The 14427-nt window shown below is 48.6% G+C and overlaps 1 protein-coding gene across 10 annotated transcripts in view; it reads left to right on the plus strand.

Annotated features, from left to right (window-relative positions):
* The window catches only part of TNIK (TRAF2 and NCK interacting kinase), a 154192-nt gene that overhangs the window by 99828 nt on the left and 39937 nt on the right, over nucleotides 1-14427 (plus strand). For 9 of the 10 annotated variants that reach the window (XM_027891330.1, XM_027891338.1, XM_027891331.1 and 6 more), the window contains exons 10-12: nucleotides 6466-6641; nucleotides 8337-8403; nucleotides 9238-9442. In XM_027891330.1, the coding sequence (XP_027747131.1) occupies nucleotides 6466-6641; nucleotides 8337-8403; nucleotides 9238-9442 (448 nt within the window). Of the gene's footprint in view, nucleotides 1-1451; nucleotides 1511-2233; nucleotides 2313-6465; nucleotides 6642-8336; nucleotides 8404-9237; nucleotides 9443-14427 lie in introns of those variants that run through there. The other variant, XM_027891340.1, reaches the window with a different exon arrangement.

Here is a 14427-nt window from a genome sequence, read left to right on the forward strand (position 1 = left end):
AACTTGAGTCAAAAATGAGGAAAAGTGCCTGGAAATTGAAAATCCAAGTTGTCTTTCCTGGAGGGTGAATGTGAAAAGGGGCTTGTGGTTACTAGAGGCTCTCTTTAGCTCTGGCTGAGCTTTTGGGACTCTTTACTGGGAAAAACAACCTTTCTGGGATTTGCTCTCTAAATGGCAGGTTTAAAGGCTCGAGGCAGTTTGGAAAGGGCAGCTCTTGAACTGGAGAGGAGAAGGCTGAAGTGGCACTGCAGGGACATGGTGGAGAGCAGAGCAAAGGGAGAGCACGATGTGAGAGCTGGAGGTGCAGGAGGAAGGGTGGAAGGCAGAGTCCATCCCTTCCACCTTGAGATGAATCGGTCAGAGTCCAGTTCCCATTCCAACAGGTGCCAGGTTGTGAATCTTTAGCAGCCCTATATATATATGGTGTCCATAATAATGAATTAGCCACCTTCTGCCAAAAAATCAAGTTGTGGCGGTGTCATTGGGGAAAGTGCTCATTTTCTCTCGCTGGGCATATCCTGCCTCTGCCTCCTCCACTGGCAGGAGATCCAATCCATCCTTTGGGGCTCGTTACCAGAGGTGCAGCCACAGCTCATTAGTGATGGTGGGGTGGGGAGGAGGCACTGGCGGGGAGCTCACCACTGCTCTCTGGCAGGGAGCTGGGGATACAGGTGTCCCTGTTTGCAAGGCAGAAGATGGAAGGAAAAGTGATACAGGTATGAAATCCAAGAGTTTCCCAAATAGGTGCATTCTCTTTGCTCTGATCCTTCAGGAGACTCAACCAACCATGTGGGCTGAGCAGGGCTTGGGAACTGGGTAAATATCAGTGTCTGTTTCTCCTTCCACTGACAAAATGATGCTTTTAGGCTTCCATTTAATGAGCAGTCCATGATACATGAGCCTCCTGAGGTATCTCAGCACACTTCATGCATCAATTCCAGCTAGCCTGCTTTCTGTGGAGCTGTATCAAATCCCTGGGTATGTGTCACCCAGCACGTAAGCAGGGAGCCAGCAGCCAGGTTTTCTGCTTCTCCCAGCCATGAATCCAGGGAGCAGTTCATCCAGGAACTGAGGGTTTGTTCATTAGTGCACAGGGCTCATTAAAATGCCCCCGCCAGGGGACCTTCATGTCATCAGCGTGTCCCTGGGCAGTGTCCCCAGCACGGCTGCCGGGAGTGGTGCCAGCAAGGTGGCCATGTCCCACACCAAAAACACCTGGAAAGTTTTGAAATAAATCTTGGCATAAACAGTGGGCTTGGGAGCCCCTTCTAACGCTCCAGCACATGGCAGGAGGATGAGGCAATGAGAGATGTGAGTCTGGGAGCTTGCAGAGGACCTGGCTCCCGGAGCTGAGCTCTCGGGGCTAGGAGTAGCCCTGCTTCCCTCGTCACCTGGTGCCTGATGCTGTGACAGTGCTTCCTTATGTCACAAATGTCCCTCTGCTTTCTTTTACAGAGCGACTTGTGGTCTCTGGGTATAACAGCCATCGAGATGGCCGAAGGTGCTCCCCGTAAGTAGAGTCATTCCCTCTGTGTTCATTTACCCTGGAGTGTGGCGTGCTGGGGTTTGCTGAGCACCAGCCAGAGCTCAGTCCTGTGCAGGAAACACCATGCCAAGGCTTTCCCAAGCAACCTGGGCTCGCTGAGATGGAGCTTGCAGCATCCATGGGGACAAAGTTGCCAGGGCAGCATGGCCTAGGGGACAGGATAGGCAGTGAGCACACGGCCTTGTGTGACTTACTTGAGCACTCTGGGACTCAGTTTCCTCAAATAGAGCACAGCTGAAGAAGGGGTGGAGCACTGGAAGCAGGTAAAACACTGCTCCCCAGGGCTGCTGTTTCACCGACCCTCCGCGGTGACACCGGCAGTGACCTGCTGGGTTCCCCTGGGGCACCTGCTCAGGTCATACTGCCATGGCTCTCAGCATGACCCTGGGGCCGTCCTTGCACGCTGGTGAGTGCAGGTAAACAGGGCAGAGCATCGTGGCACAGGGTGCAGCTGCACCACGCTCCCAGCCCCCTTGCTGCTGGCACCTGGGAGGGCGCTGAGGACCCGGAGCTGCAGGCGTCCCCAGCCCTTCCCTGCCACTGAACCTGGCACTGCTGGGGACGCACACACCCCCCTTGGATGGGGATGTCAGCTCTCACTTGCCGTGCAGGTCTCGTGGCCTCAGGGGAAACTCGGGTCTCCCCGGCTGGGTGTCCGTGTTTAATGCCTCTTCTTGCCGATTGCAGCTCTGTGTGACATGCACCCCATGAGAGCCCTCTTCCTCATCCCCCGCAACCCAGCCCCGAGGTTGAAATCGAAGAAGTGGTGAGTCTCTTTTCTCCATCTTCAGCGACTGTGAAAGGTTTCTGGAGCAGCTTGTTTCTGCAGCCCGGGCTGGGTGTTCGTGTTTACATTTGTGCAGCTTCAGGGGCTGGTGATGGTCTCCAGCATCACTCCTGTGAGTGCAGGCTTGGGTCTTGGTCTCCTGTGGAGAGGAATTTTGGGGCTGAAAAATCCCGATGGAGTGGAGGGCGTCCTTGGAAGGCAGAGAGAGCCAGACTCTCACACTGCCATTTCACAGGGCGGTGTCGGCTTTTCCAGGGCAGTTTGTGCAGCCTGAAGTCTGATGACACTTTGCTTGGCTCCTGTTTCTTTCCAGTCAGGTTCCGTTTTTCAAGTGGAAACATGTATCCAGGCCAAAAAAAAAGGATAGTTTATCTTGAAAGCCCAGGAATGCGGAGATTTGTACTTGGTTTGGGCTTTATTTTAAAATTTTGCAGGAAAAGATACGTCACTGTTTTGGAAAAAAAAAAAAAAGAAAAAAAAAAAGAAAAAAAGAGGCAAGGCATGCCAATAAAAACCCGCAGGAAAAATATTCCTGAAGCCCAGCAGATGTTGTTTTGTTACTGTATGTTCTGTATTGATGGAAGTGGAGTCCTTAAAAACACTTGTCTTTGGTTCGTGCTGTTTGCCTGCCCCCCGTCCAGCAGTGGTTTCATCAGGAAAGATTTGCCTGAGGTTGGAGAGACAGCCACGTGCTCCCAGATAGGCTGAGCTCCCAGAGGGAAGTTTTGCCTTAATCCTTGAAATTTTGCTTATTATCTTATTGAAGACACAGACACACAAAAATAGGAGAAGAGCACACAGTAGGTATGGAAAACACTTGGTGCCTCAGCAGCAGGTAGTTTGTTACTGGGACAGGAATGAGAGGGTCTTGGAGTCCTCTGCATCCAATGCATGGTTGCTGGGGTTTTAGGAACAGCCCCTAAAAACTCACCCAGCCTTTGGCAGGAGGCATCTTAATTTTGTCAGCTGCTCCAGTACCAGACCAGGAGGAGAGGGACCGTTCCCAGCTGGCTCTGCAGAGGGTGTCAAAGATTCTCACTCTCCTTGCACAACCTTTTGAGGATACCATAATTCATCTGAGAAAATTGTGTAGGTGCTTGTTTTCTGCCAGATCACCAGCTCCTTCATTATCCTCACTGCTACAGCACAAAATGGATTGTGAGATTCAGAGTTTATTTTTCATACCAAGGTGCTGTTTATTCAGCAAAGATTCCTTCAGCCTCCAGGCAGAGGGGAGCTGATGAAAGCAGATTTTGAGCAGGACATTCCTCCTAAAGGTAAAAACGGAGCTGGGGTGGAAGTTGTATTTTAGTCCCCACCCTGACATATCATGGTGTGCTTTGTGCAGGGTGGGATGTTCCTTGGCACCACCTTCCTCGTGCACATCCTCAGGTTTGCAGGTCTTGTGGTGCCTGCCCGGGGCCAGTTGGTCACTCTAGTGCTGTGCCATGCCAGGGGTGGCATCCTGGGTGCTTTGAGAGAAGGATCTCCTGGGAAGTCGTAGTGTAATGAAACTCCAGCTCTGAGGTGAAGCCTGGTGCTCACCTGGCCTCTGCTGCCCCTCCACCAGCAAGCAGGGATTCCTGGTCTCCATCAGAGCTGGGACACGTGTACCTCAGGCAGCTCAAACCTATATCCATCTTCCAAACTTTCATTGCAGTGGGAAGCTCCAAAGGATCTGGATAAAGCTCCATCAACTCCACCAATTCCTCAAAAGCAGATTTTTTCAGCATTTTTAATGTGGCTCTGGGCAGATTTGCTGTCCTCGGCTCATTTCTCAGCTGGGGGTTTTGGGCCTTGCCAGGGTGGGTCCTGGAATTCTGCACACCCATCCCAAGAAGAGTGGAGGTGTTTGACCAGGCTTTCATGGTGGGTCCCTGGCAGTCAGTGAGCGGGTTTTCACAAGCACAGGTCACAAGAGGAAAGCAAAATGAAGAGAGGTTCAACTTGAACCTTGAGTTTGTCCTTGCTTTTGTGTGCAGCAACACATAAATAAAATACACCAGGTGGGCAAGACATCTTTTTCCTTACTTCAAAGAGATAGTAGAGGCACTCCAGCACCTTTGAGGGTAAGTCAGGGAAAGCCAGGAGGGAATGCTGGCATGGGAGTCTGCCGCGACTTGAAAATTGCAGAGAGGAAAATAATTTTGTTGCTCACTAAATACTTGAGCTGGCTTTTAAAATAGTGCTGTTCCTATGAAATTGAAGTCTTTGGTGTATCATTTTCTTTCCCCATTAAAGCCAGCCAGCAATGAAGCTTTATTTTTCTTCTTCCCGTGTTTTGCAGACAAAATGAACTTGAACCTTAGTGATTTTGTTCCCATAAACCTTCCTTAGACCTGCCTTGTAAGAGACACAAAACCTCTTTGTTAATGAGGTGATATTTGCACTGTGAGACCACTTTTCATCCAAGCAGCTGCAAAGACTTTGCAAACATTGATTTAAGCTTTAGAAACCCCAGGAGCTGGAGGAGGAGTGTTTCAGGAAGGTGGGCTGACCTGGGCCATGGGAGGGAATGAGGCATGTGATGGTGTCCTCCTGGATCAGAGCCAGGGAGGAAGCCCTTGTCTTCTGCTCCAGCTCCAGTGAGGGCTGAACTGTGTGACTGGGCAGGCTTGGTTTTTTTTTGGAGAGGAAGATTTTGGGGAATCCAGAGGCCTGAGCTGGTCCCTGTCCGTGGCTGCTCAGCCAGCTCAAGGGTGCAAAGGTGTCCTAGGGCAATGCAGGGCACTGGGACCCCCATCCTCAAGAGATGGGGAAACCCATCACTTACTGCAGGATAACTTTTTAGCTACTTCACCTTGACCATATTTGCACATGCTCTGGACCAGGACTGGAGCCTCTCCAGATTCACACCAACAAGGGAGAATCATGTTTTAGAAGCGGAATTTTTTTGAGCATCGCGTGGATTGTCACTTCTGGATACACCAAGACACTGGGTTTCTGAAGGCAAGGTGGGAAAGGAAGATTTGCTTGTTAATAAAGCTGGAGGGAGGATTTAATTGGATCCAGTAGTGTATTTTATTTTTGCATCTCAATTTGTATGGATTAGCACTTAAAAGATAAATCACTTTTAGCCTGACAGCTTAAAAGTAAAATCCCTGAAAGCTTATTGTTTTACTTCTAATGCAATTCTGTAGTATCTGTTGGCTTCTGACATTAATTTATATTCATTTTCTTATTTGCTAAAGCAACATAGTAGCCTGTCAACATCTTCCTTTCTTGTAAATCCCTCTTCTCTTGGGTTTATAATATGGTGAAATTAGTTCCAGGAAAACTTCTGATGTGCAACACTTGAGTCTAAGAGAAATTTGTTTGTTAAAGATTTGGCTGAGACTCTTTTAGCTGAGATTGAATGTATCTTTGTGGGCAGGCAGGCTGTGAGGAGGCCACAGCTCTGCCATTCACAACCATGTTCCCCCCCCCCTCTGCCCAAGCCATGCTGCCCAAAGGATGTGTCCCATTCACTTGGATCCATGATCAGGGAGTCCAGGTCATGGTGGCCCCCTGGATCTGGTGGGTTAGTGATGGTTCTGAGGGAGCAGGGAAGGGCTACAGGCAGCAGCATTGCCCAGAGGTTGCCAGAGCTTCAACGAGCCATTTAATGTTGGGATGTTAAATCTTAAAAAAAAAAATCAACTTAGCTTGTCCCACTCATCTTCAGAAGGATTCATCTCTTGAAACGCTGCTTGGGGCCATAAAATGTGAGAAACAATCTATTAAGGAATTACATTTATATCTGTATGTGTTGTCTCTCATTTCTACCTGCAATTTCGCAGGTCAGAGGGAAGGGAGAAGGAATACTCTCGGAGAAGGAATACTCTCTTACTTTTTTTCTTGGTTGCCACTGGTCACATGTGGCTTTGGTGATTCCATAGTCTTACTGATGGTTCCCAGCTTTCTGCAGACTCAGCAGAATAGTGGTTTCTCCTAATTGCACCGGGAATTTACAGATAGGAGCATGCATGGGAAGAGCAGGAGAGGATGAAGTCATAAAGGGTGCGCGTGATAAATAAAGCTCTGAGACAGTGCTGAGCATCGAGAGCTCATGGGAACCCTTTTGGAAGGATGGCATCTGAGCAAGAAGGGTGTAGCAGCCAAAAAATTACCTTCCTTTCCCCTCCTCGACCAGGTCTAAAAAGTTTCAGTCCTTCATTGAGAGCTGCCTAGTGAAGAACCACAGCCAGAGACCAACCACGGAGCAGCTGATGAAGCACCCCTTCATCCGAGACCAGCCCAACGAGAGGCAGGTCCGCATCCAGCTCAAGGACCACATCGACAGGACTAAAAAGAAGCGAGGCGAGAAAGGTGAGAGCAGAAGAGAGGAGGGTTAGTGGAGAAGCAGCACCCTGGGCGGTCCTTGACCCCTACCATGTGCTTAGACGTCCCTATCTGGGCAATCCATGACCTCTGCCACGTGCTTGGGGATCCCTGCTGTAGGATCCCAAGGCACATCCGTGCAGGCAAAGGACGTGGGTAGAAGGAGGAAGGCAGAGAGGACTGGGTTGCTCGTGGTCCCCTCATTCAGATAGCTGAGTTTGTTTTCAGTCTGGTTGAGTTCAGTGGTGTGATCCCCTGTGTGACCACGCTTCCCATGGTTTTGAGGTCAGATTGCTGTGTTTGATTTGATTCCTCTCGGTCACTGAAACGGAAATAAGTACTCATAACAAACCAGTGGGTGTTCATATGAAGCAGACAGGTGACTGTCATTAGAGCTAATCAGTGTTTTTAAAAATTCTTTTTTTCCTAATGAAAAATGGTGTGGGGTTTGATTTTTTTTTTTGTCCAGGTGGTAATTTCCACGTGGAACATCTCGGCTTTGATTCATTAAAGTGTGTGTATAAAATATACATTTACATAGATACATCCTGGCATGTGGGAGGATGAAGCTGCTAAGCTGAATTTTCCCCAGCTCACATATTTCATGCCCAGTCTGTTGATCTACATGACATCCACGCTGCACCAGCGATGGCAGAGTTGTGCAAATGAACATCGAGATAAGACCCTTGCCCCAAAGCAATTCTGCTGACTAGGAATAACCTATTAAACTGAATGTTTTCAGTGAACTCTCCAGGCCCTATCAAAGTCCTCTGCAAGAAAGATCAGATAGCAGAAGAAACTTGTTAAAGTATTCAGCAGCTTGTGAACTGAATTTTAATTTGAAAGCTCATTTGCAGAATCCAGCAAATTAATACGTCGCTATTTCTCTTCTTATTGGTAGCGGAATTAATTTTTCATGCGTACCTTCCAGCCCCTTGTAATAGATTTCACTACAATCAAAACAATAAAATGGGATCCCAGTGAAGTATTAAATGTGTTTAGTCTGGCAAATGAAGGTTGGACCCTAGAGATGGAGAGTAATTGGATAAATGTGGGCTTTTCTTTTACTGTAATTCCCTTCATCCGATAAAGATGATATCCCAACAGAAATTGCAGTCTGTAGCACAACATTGCAGTGGGCTTTTATGTGGATATCTTCATTGCTTGGAAATTACATGGATTTGCATAGGAAGAGCATAGGTTTAGGGAAAGAGGAGTTGGTGCCTTCAGAGCCATGGTTAAATCCCACCCTCCAGTGACTGTGGCTTCAATAGCTTGTGGGGCACCTCCCTCTGCAGAACCCTCCTGAAGAAGGGGGTCACTTCTTGTCATGTGGGGTTAAATTCTGATTTCATGGACACCCCCATCTTTGCACTGAGGGGCTGTGGTTGTCAGGGCTTGTTTCCTGCTGTGCTGGTGCTGCCCATGGTGCACCAGCCGGGACTGCAGCCCTCTTCCCAGCTGGCACGGGCATGTGAGTGCAGCACCCAGGGAGACCACCCCTGCTTCCCTGGCCTTGCAGCCCTCCATAAAACCAGAAAAGGAAGAGCAGTAATGCTGCTTGTTCTTAGCCATGCAAGAAGAAGAGAGTTGTCTGTTCTGCATTCAGAGCTCTAGGGGTTTCAGCCACTGGCAAAACAAATGAGTTCAGCAAAGGACACTGATGAGCTCTTCTGTTCCTAGATGAGACAGAGTATGAGTACAGTGGAAGTGAGGAGGAGGAGGAGGAAAATGACTCTGGAGAGCCCAGGTAAGAATCAGCATTTCATTTCTGCCCTTATGTCCCTTTAGCTCTGTATAAATCAGCTTGAATTATGGGCTCATATGAACTGGAAATGGAAAAAGGACACTTTGAGCGCTGAGTCCTGTTCCCTGGCAGAACAGAGGATATTCTCACTGCCGGGTGGTGCGTGGGTATAAACTGATGCTCCAAATCACCTTAGCCAAAAACTGGGGAAGACAGCCTGGGTACCCCGTTGCCTGTGGGACCTGCATCACAGCAGGGTGCTGTCATGGGAATGTGGATATTGATATGTGGAAAAACATGAGGTGAAATTAAAGAAGACTTTAAACTGTGGTTCCTTACATCCAAGTGTAACTCCCTGTTTCCATGTAACTTTTCACCATGAAACCTCTCCAGTGCCACTGCAGGCACCGTGGGGCTGGAACTTTCTTTGGTGGCATTTTTCAGAACTGTTGTAATTAGCATCAGGTTATTTCATTATTTCACCGAGATAATTTAGTATTTTAATAGCTGGCAGTGATTCATGCTAAGTGTGCTTTGTGCACAGCTAAATATAGTGTGTGCCACTGCAGCACCAGAGGCTTTGGTTAGGAACTTAATGTAAGGGAAACCTTTAGCAAATAAGTGACTGGTGGGCCATGGGCAGAGCTCTGTGTCTGCCACCCTGCCCTGACACTTGCAATCACCCCATTCCTCCACCCGCTGCCGCCCAAGCTCTGTGGGGCGGTCAGATGCTGTTAGGATGGAGGGGAGAGGGGCCACGTCGGAAAATCACCTCCCTCGGGAAAAAATTTAAGGATGCGGGGAGGGGCTCTTCTCTGATGCCTCTGTCCCGTGCAGCTCCATCCTGAACCTGCCCGGGGAGTCGACGCTGAGGCGGGATTTCCTGCGGCTGCAGCTGGCCAACAAGGAGCGCTCGGAGGCGCTGCGGCGGCAGCAGCTGGAGCAGCAGCAGCGGGAGAACGAGGAGCACAAGCGGCAGTTGCTGGCCGAGCGGCAGAAGCGGATTGAGGAGCAGAAGGAGCAGAGGAGAAGGCTGGAGGAGGTAACTGGCCGCAGCCGAGCGATGGCTTGGGGTGGAACGGCAGGATTTCTGGTTGCAGGTGCCGAGTGACTGTTCTCAGCCTGGTTTGGGAAGGTCACGTCCTGATCTCCCTGGTCAGCAATGCCAAACTTTTGTTACACTGGTCAAAACCCCCTGCTCATCTTTGTGGCATACCCACCTCCAGCCACTCTCCTCACCACAGTTAAGTGCTGCCAGCTCTTGTGAGGGTAATAGAACTGGTTTGATATAAATAAACCACTGAAATGCCAAACTTAGAGGGATCACTGGAACTATTGAGCAGAATTAACCCGTTATTGGTGTGACATTTGTATTCAGTCGAGATGGGCAAAACTTACACTGATCCAGGCACCTGTCAAGTTCATTATCATTATTTGCTGCTGTGGACAGTTACAGTTGAGAAGAGGCTGAAAAGCTCAATTTGCCCTTTCCCCAGATCCATATGCCATTTGTGTCCCATTTAATCCCTAATTTCAGCTTCAGTCCTCATGGTCCCTGCCAATTACAATTTCTCTTGCAGGGGAGGGGCAGATGCCTGCCTGACTTGTGCAATGATCCATATGTGCCCCGAAGGATAAGATTTCATTACCCTTGTCTTAACATACCGGCTACAAATGCAATCGGTCATAAAATTATCCACCCCATTTAAAATCCAGCTGCAGGATTTGACCGTGTGACTTTGGGTGTCCCTGAGCTGCTCAGCCTGGCCATGTGCTCTGTAGGAAGTGCTCACTTTTGCTTTAGCTCTTGGTTCTTGGGTTGCAGAAGTTCACAAAAAAAAACCCCCCAGGCTTTTCTCCCTCTCTTGGGTTTTTGATGGGGTTTTGCACAAAGACACCCATTGCCTCCCACTGAACTCATTCCAAGAGACTGATTGAAGAGTTCATACGTTAAGGGTCATTAAATTAGCTTTCCAAAGAGGTCACCAATATGTCTGAAAAAAGGATTTGCAGTAAATGGACTAGGAGAGCAGTCACCCCCTTAATTTGCACGACTCAGAGATCTGTTACTGTGGTCACCAGACTCTCCCTGTGCTGGGTAATGCCTGCAGGCCAGGGACACAGACAGGAAGGAATTTCAGGCAGCTGATGGCGGTGATGATGGTGATGGTATGAACCCTCTTTGAGGTGGTCCTCTGAGCCCCTCCAGGGCAAAAACCAACACAGGCAAGTCCCAGGCAAAGCATTTTTTCAGTCTGGTAAATATGTAGGTCTGTCAGAGCGCAGAGCACGGCGTGTTCAATACTTTGTAGGTCAGGCTTTGCTCCCTTCCCAAGGCTGGTGAGCTGCTTTGAGAGAGGACAAGGCTTGCACATAGATGCACCCTGAAATCCCCTGCCCCAATGGATGTTTATCTAAGGACTGTTGTAAGGAAGCCTGGCTCTGCCTTTGTCCCAGCCCTCTTGCTGCAAGCGGTACAGGAGCAGAACAACAGCAGAATAAAAGCAGACACCAGATTAGCTGCAATCCTGTAATGAACACAATGCTTGCAGCTGTATTAATATGTTCTCTTCACATAGAAGAAAATTGTTCTCTCTTTGCTGCTTCCCAGACAGGTTTTGAATGGAGGACTAATCCCCTTGCTAAGCTGGCGAGCTCTGGAGTCACTGCCTTGCTGGGCTGGGCTCTGCGCAGCCCCCCGGGCTTTGCCAGTTCCCCCTGTTCTTTCCCTAAGTCATTAAAAACCAATGCTGCCATAGCCAGGATTTAAAACCAATGCCTCTGTGGTGGCTCTAACAGCTACCTTACACCTTTCAGACCTAATCTGAAAGGGAAGTTACGTGCTGGAGCAAAGCTGACAAAGAAGTGTTTCCACGCTCCTGCCGTGTCAGAGAAGTGGGGAAAGACAGACTGTAGTTGAAAGGCATCCTTTGCCCACCCTGGTGTGAGCAGCCCCATGGGCTCAGCAAGGATTAGGGCAGATGCTGGGGCCAGCTGGCAGCTGTGGTAGCTCCAGAATCTTCTTGAGTGCCCATCTTCTTGGGTCCATCTGGCCAGGTTTAGCTTCATCTGCATCTCCAGATGCAAAGTGAGCTCTGCTCTCCGTTAGACACTGTTTGAAACAGCTGAGTTGTTTTGGTGAGGATTAAAGCAGGAGTTCCTGAAAGGGGTACAGACCTCCTGTTGCAAATGCTGTGGGTTGTGGCAGAGGTGCTGCTCCCCAGCGTGGCCAGCTGTGGCTTTGCCGGCTGCAAGGTACTGGATATCTGCTGTGGGCTGCTGTGGGAAAACCACAGAAAATTAGTAGATGCAGGGATCAGCAAACAGAGTTTCATTGCTGCTGCTGGGATACAATTTGGTCTTGGTTCTTCCCAGATATTTTGGGCAGGAAGCATCTGATGGCCAGGCAGGGGTACCCAACAGCAGCTGGCACAGCTGTACTGACTGTGATATCACTGCCCTGAGGTGCCCCACTCACTCCAACCACGTCACTGCGGTTTTGCTCCAGAGAGCAGCACTGCTCCAGCTCTTGTACTCATCCCAACAGTACCCAAAGGCTTCAGCAGCAGTCAAGCTGCTGCAGTTTGGTCCCTCTGCTTTTTTTTCCTTCACTAGCTTTGCACTAACTTGTCATTGATGACTCTTGGCCACGGATTTATTTTGGTTGATGGGAACAGGATTTCTTCTGTGGTACTTTATGGTCTGACTAAGATGGGGTGTGCCTCCAGCCAGCAGGACTGGACCAGCCCCTCTCTGGGAGGAGGGGCCAGTGAAAGACTCAGATTACTGTTTTTGTCAAAATAAAGTTGACATTTAAAACCCAGCAGAGCAAGCAGGACACATAAACCCTTGGAGCTGGTGGCTTTTGGGGCTCCTAAGTCAGGCTGTCCAGCACTGCCAAGCATGTTACTGTGTTTATAGAAAGAGCTCTGACTTGTCATAAGACTCTGCCAAGGTGGCCAGGCTGAGGGAGTGAGCTGGCATTTGGGCCCAAGTGCAGCTCCAAAAGGATTGACTTAGCAGGATGCTAAGCTCAGAAATGCCTGCAGTTAATTTGTACTGGAGATGCGCAGCAAAAGAGCTGGAGGAAGGCCTGCTAGTGGGTTAACTGGTCCATTCCTCTGTCAGTGCAGACCTTCAGGAGGTTTTTTTGGTTTTTTACAATCTTGTCTTTAAATGCTGCCAGTGGTAGAGCTTCTACCATTTCTCACTCCTCACCCGGTAGAGCTCAAAATGAAGGAATCCCATTTTTTTCTGTCACCTGGATCTTCCTAAATCGGGATTTCTGAACCTATCACAAAGTACCTCTCATTTTAGGGCCATTTTGGGGAAACCCACTATCTCGTAATGTTGCTCCAACAATAACGTCAAATGCATATATTAAAAAGTCAAGTGAGGAAATCTTCTGGTGGTCTTTTGGTGCTGCCCCCAAGACCTGCTGCCATCCTTCGCATCTGTCAGACACTTGGGCCTCCTTTTTCAACAGCTGACCGATTCCCTTCTCTGAGGCTGAATCTCCTTCCAGGCAGCCAAAGAGATTTAGATGTGCAGCTGTCTTTAATTGTGGTGGAAGTAAAAAATGCCCAAGCTGGCTTTGAAACTGGGACCTTCATGGGAATACAGCTGAAGTTTTGGGTTCCCTCGTGCAGAAAGTTGGTCTCATGCATTCAGGGTGTGCACCAGAATTAATCCTCAAATGAGAGAATTAAATAGCAGTAGATCAAATAGCACCAAGGAAAATGCTTGTGTAATGCAGAAGGGTTATAAGGCTTGATTATATTTTAGTTTTTCCATGTATATACCTATATTAGATATATAAATATATATATATATATAGCTCCCTAATCAGCCCTCCATTTGTTGCTGGAACAGAATGAACCTTGATGCACTGGTTTAACCACTGAAACTCCAACTGAGCTGTAGGAATAACACATCTTGGGGTCAGGAGCCTTAGGGATCCTGCAAGACAAATCTCTGTGCAGACCCCTTGGCAGCAGTGGGCAGATGGAGTCAGGGAGGGCTTTCCATAACCTCATTTTTCTGCCATGTTATGGATTTTTTTCCTTTCTACATATAAAATGAAGGTCAGATCTTTACAGGGAGTGTACGAGGCAAATCTAAGCATCTTGCACTTTGCGTGTGAGGTTTCATTTAGTGCACTTAGAGAGCTGGATGTTCAAGGGATAAAAAAAATTGCTGAAGTTCCTGTATAATTAATCAGCAGAAGACCATCTATCGGTAGCTCTCATGAAGCAATGCCAAAAAAAATCAAGCAATTAATCATAGATAAATTTAGATTACCTAAAATGGTGGTTGTTATTTTCTTCTGCATGTGCAGGTGTCCTACAGCTTGTAGGAACATTGTCATTCAGATGACAGCCCCCTCACAGTGATACGGTACATGGGGCACTGCAGTGGTCCCAGCAGCGTTTCTGTAGCCATTTCCAAGGAGAGCTGTGTACTTGAGCAGCTCCTGTAGTACAGGTATGGTCTAAGTCTTGCAACTCCCTGGTTTTTCTTTGCTTAGGAAGCATGTAGAGCTCATAGTTTCTGAAGCATCAGCTTTTTCCTGCACAGAGCATCCTTTCATGATGATCCTGACTAAAAGCTCCTGCAGTGGTTCAGAGCTTATCAGATCCCCATTTGCCATGGTGGGAAGTTCTGACCCAGTTTCTCTACCAGTGGCAAACACCTCTCCATGCTCCAGTGCTTGGTGTGTCAGGAAAGATGATATTCCAGCCACAGTCACTCTTTCCCTGGTGGCTCAGATAAATGAGCCTGTCACAGCGACGCAACCACCTAGAATATTTGTTTTCATTTGTCGCTTGGAATTCCCCTTCCACTTCTTTCCTGGCTCAGGCTGATGTTTGGGAGCCAGCAGCCAAGGTTTCCAGGAGCCTCTTCTTGCGAGTGTAGGTGCCTCTCTGAGCTCACTGGGGTTGCGGGGCGGTGGCGGCTCTGCGATCGCTCGTAGCCCTGAATGTGTCTGATCTAGCGAAGTGAGCTTGCTCCTTTGAAGTCCTTGTT

This window comes from Empidonax traillii, unplaced genomic scaffold, assembly GCF_003031625.1.
Source record: "Empidonax traillii isolate 1590-97213 ecotype Southwest subspecies unplaced genomic scaffold, ASM303162v1 scaffold319:size813200, whole genome shotgun sequence".
NCBI lineage: Eukaryota > Metazoa > Chordata > Aves > Passeriformes > Tyrannidae > Empidonax > Empidonax traillii.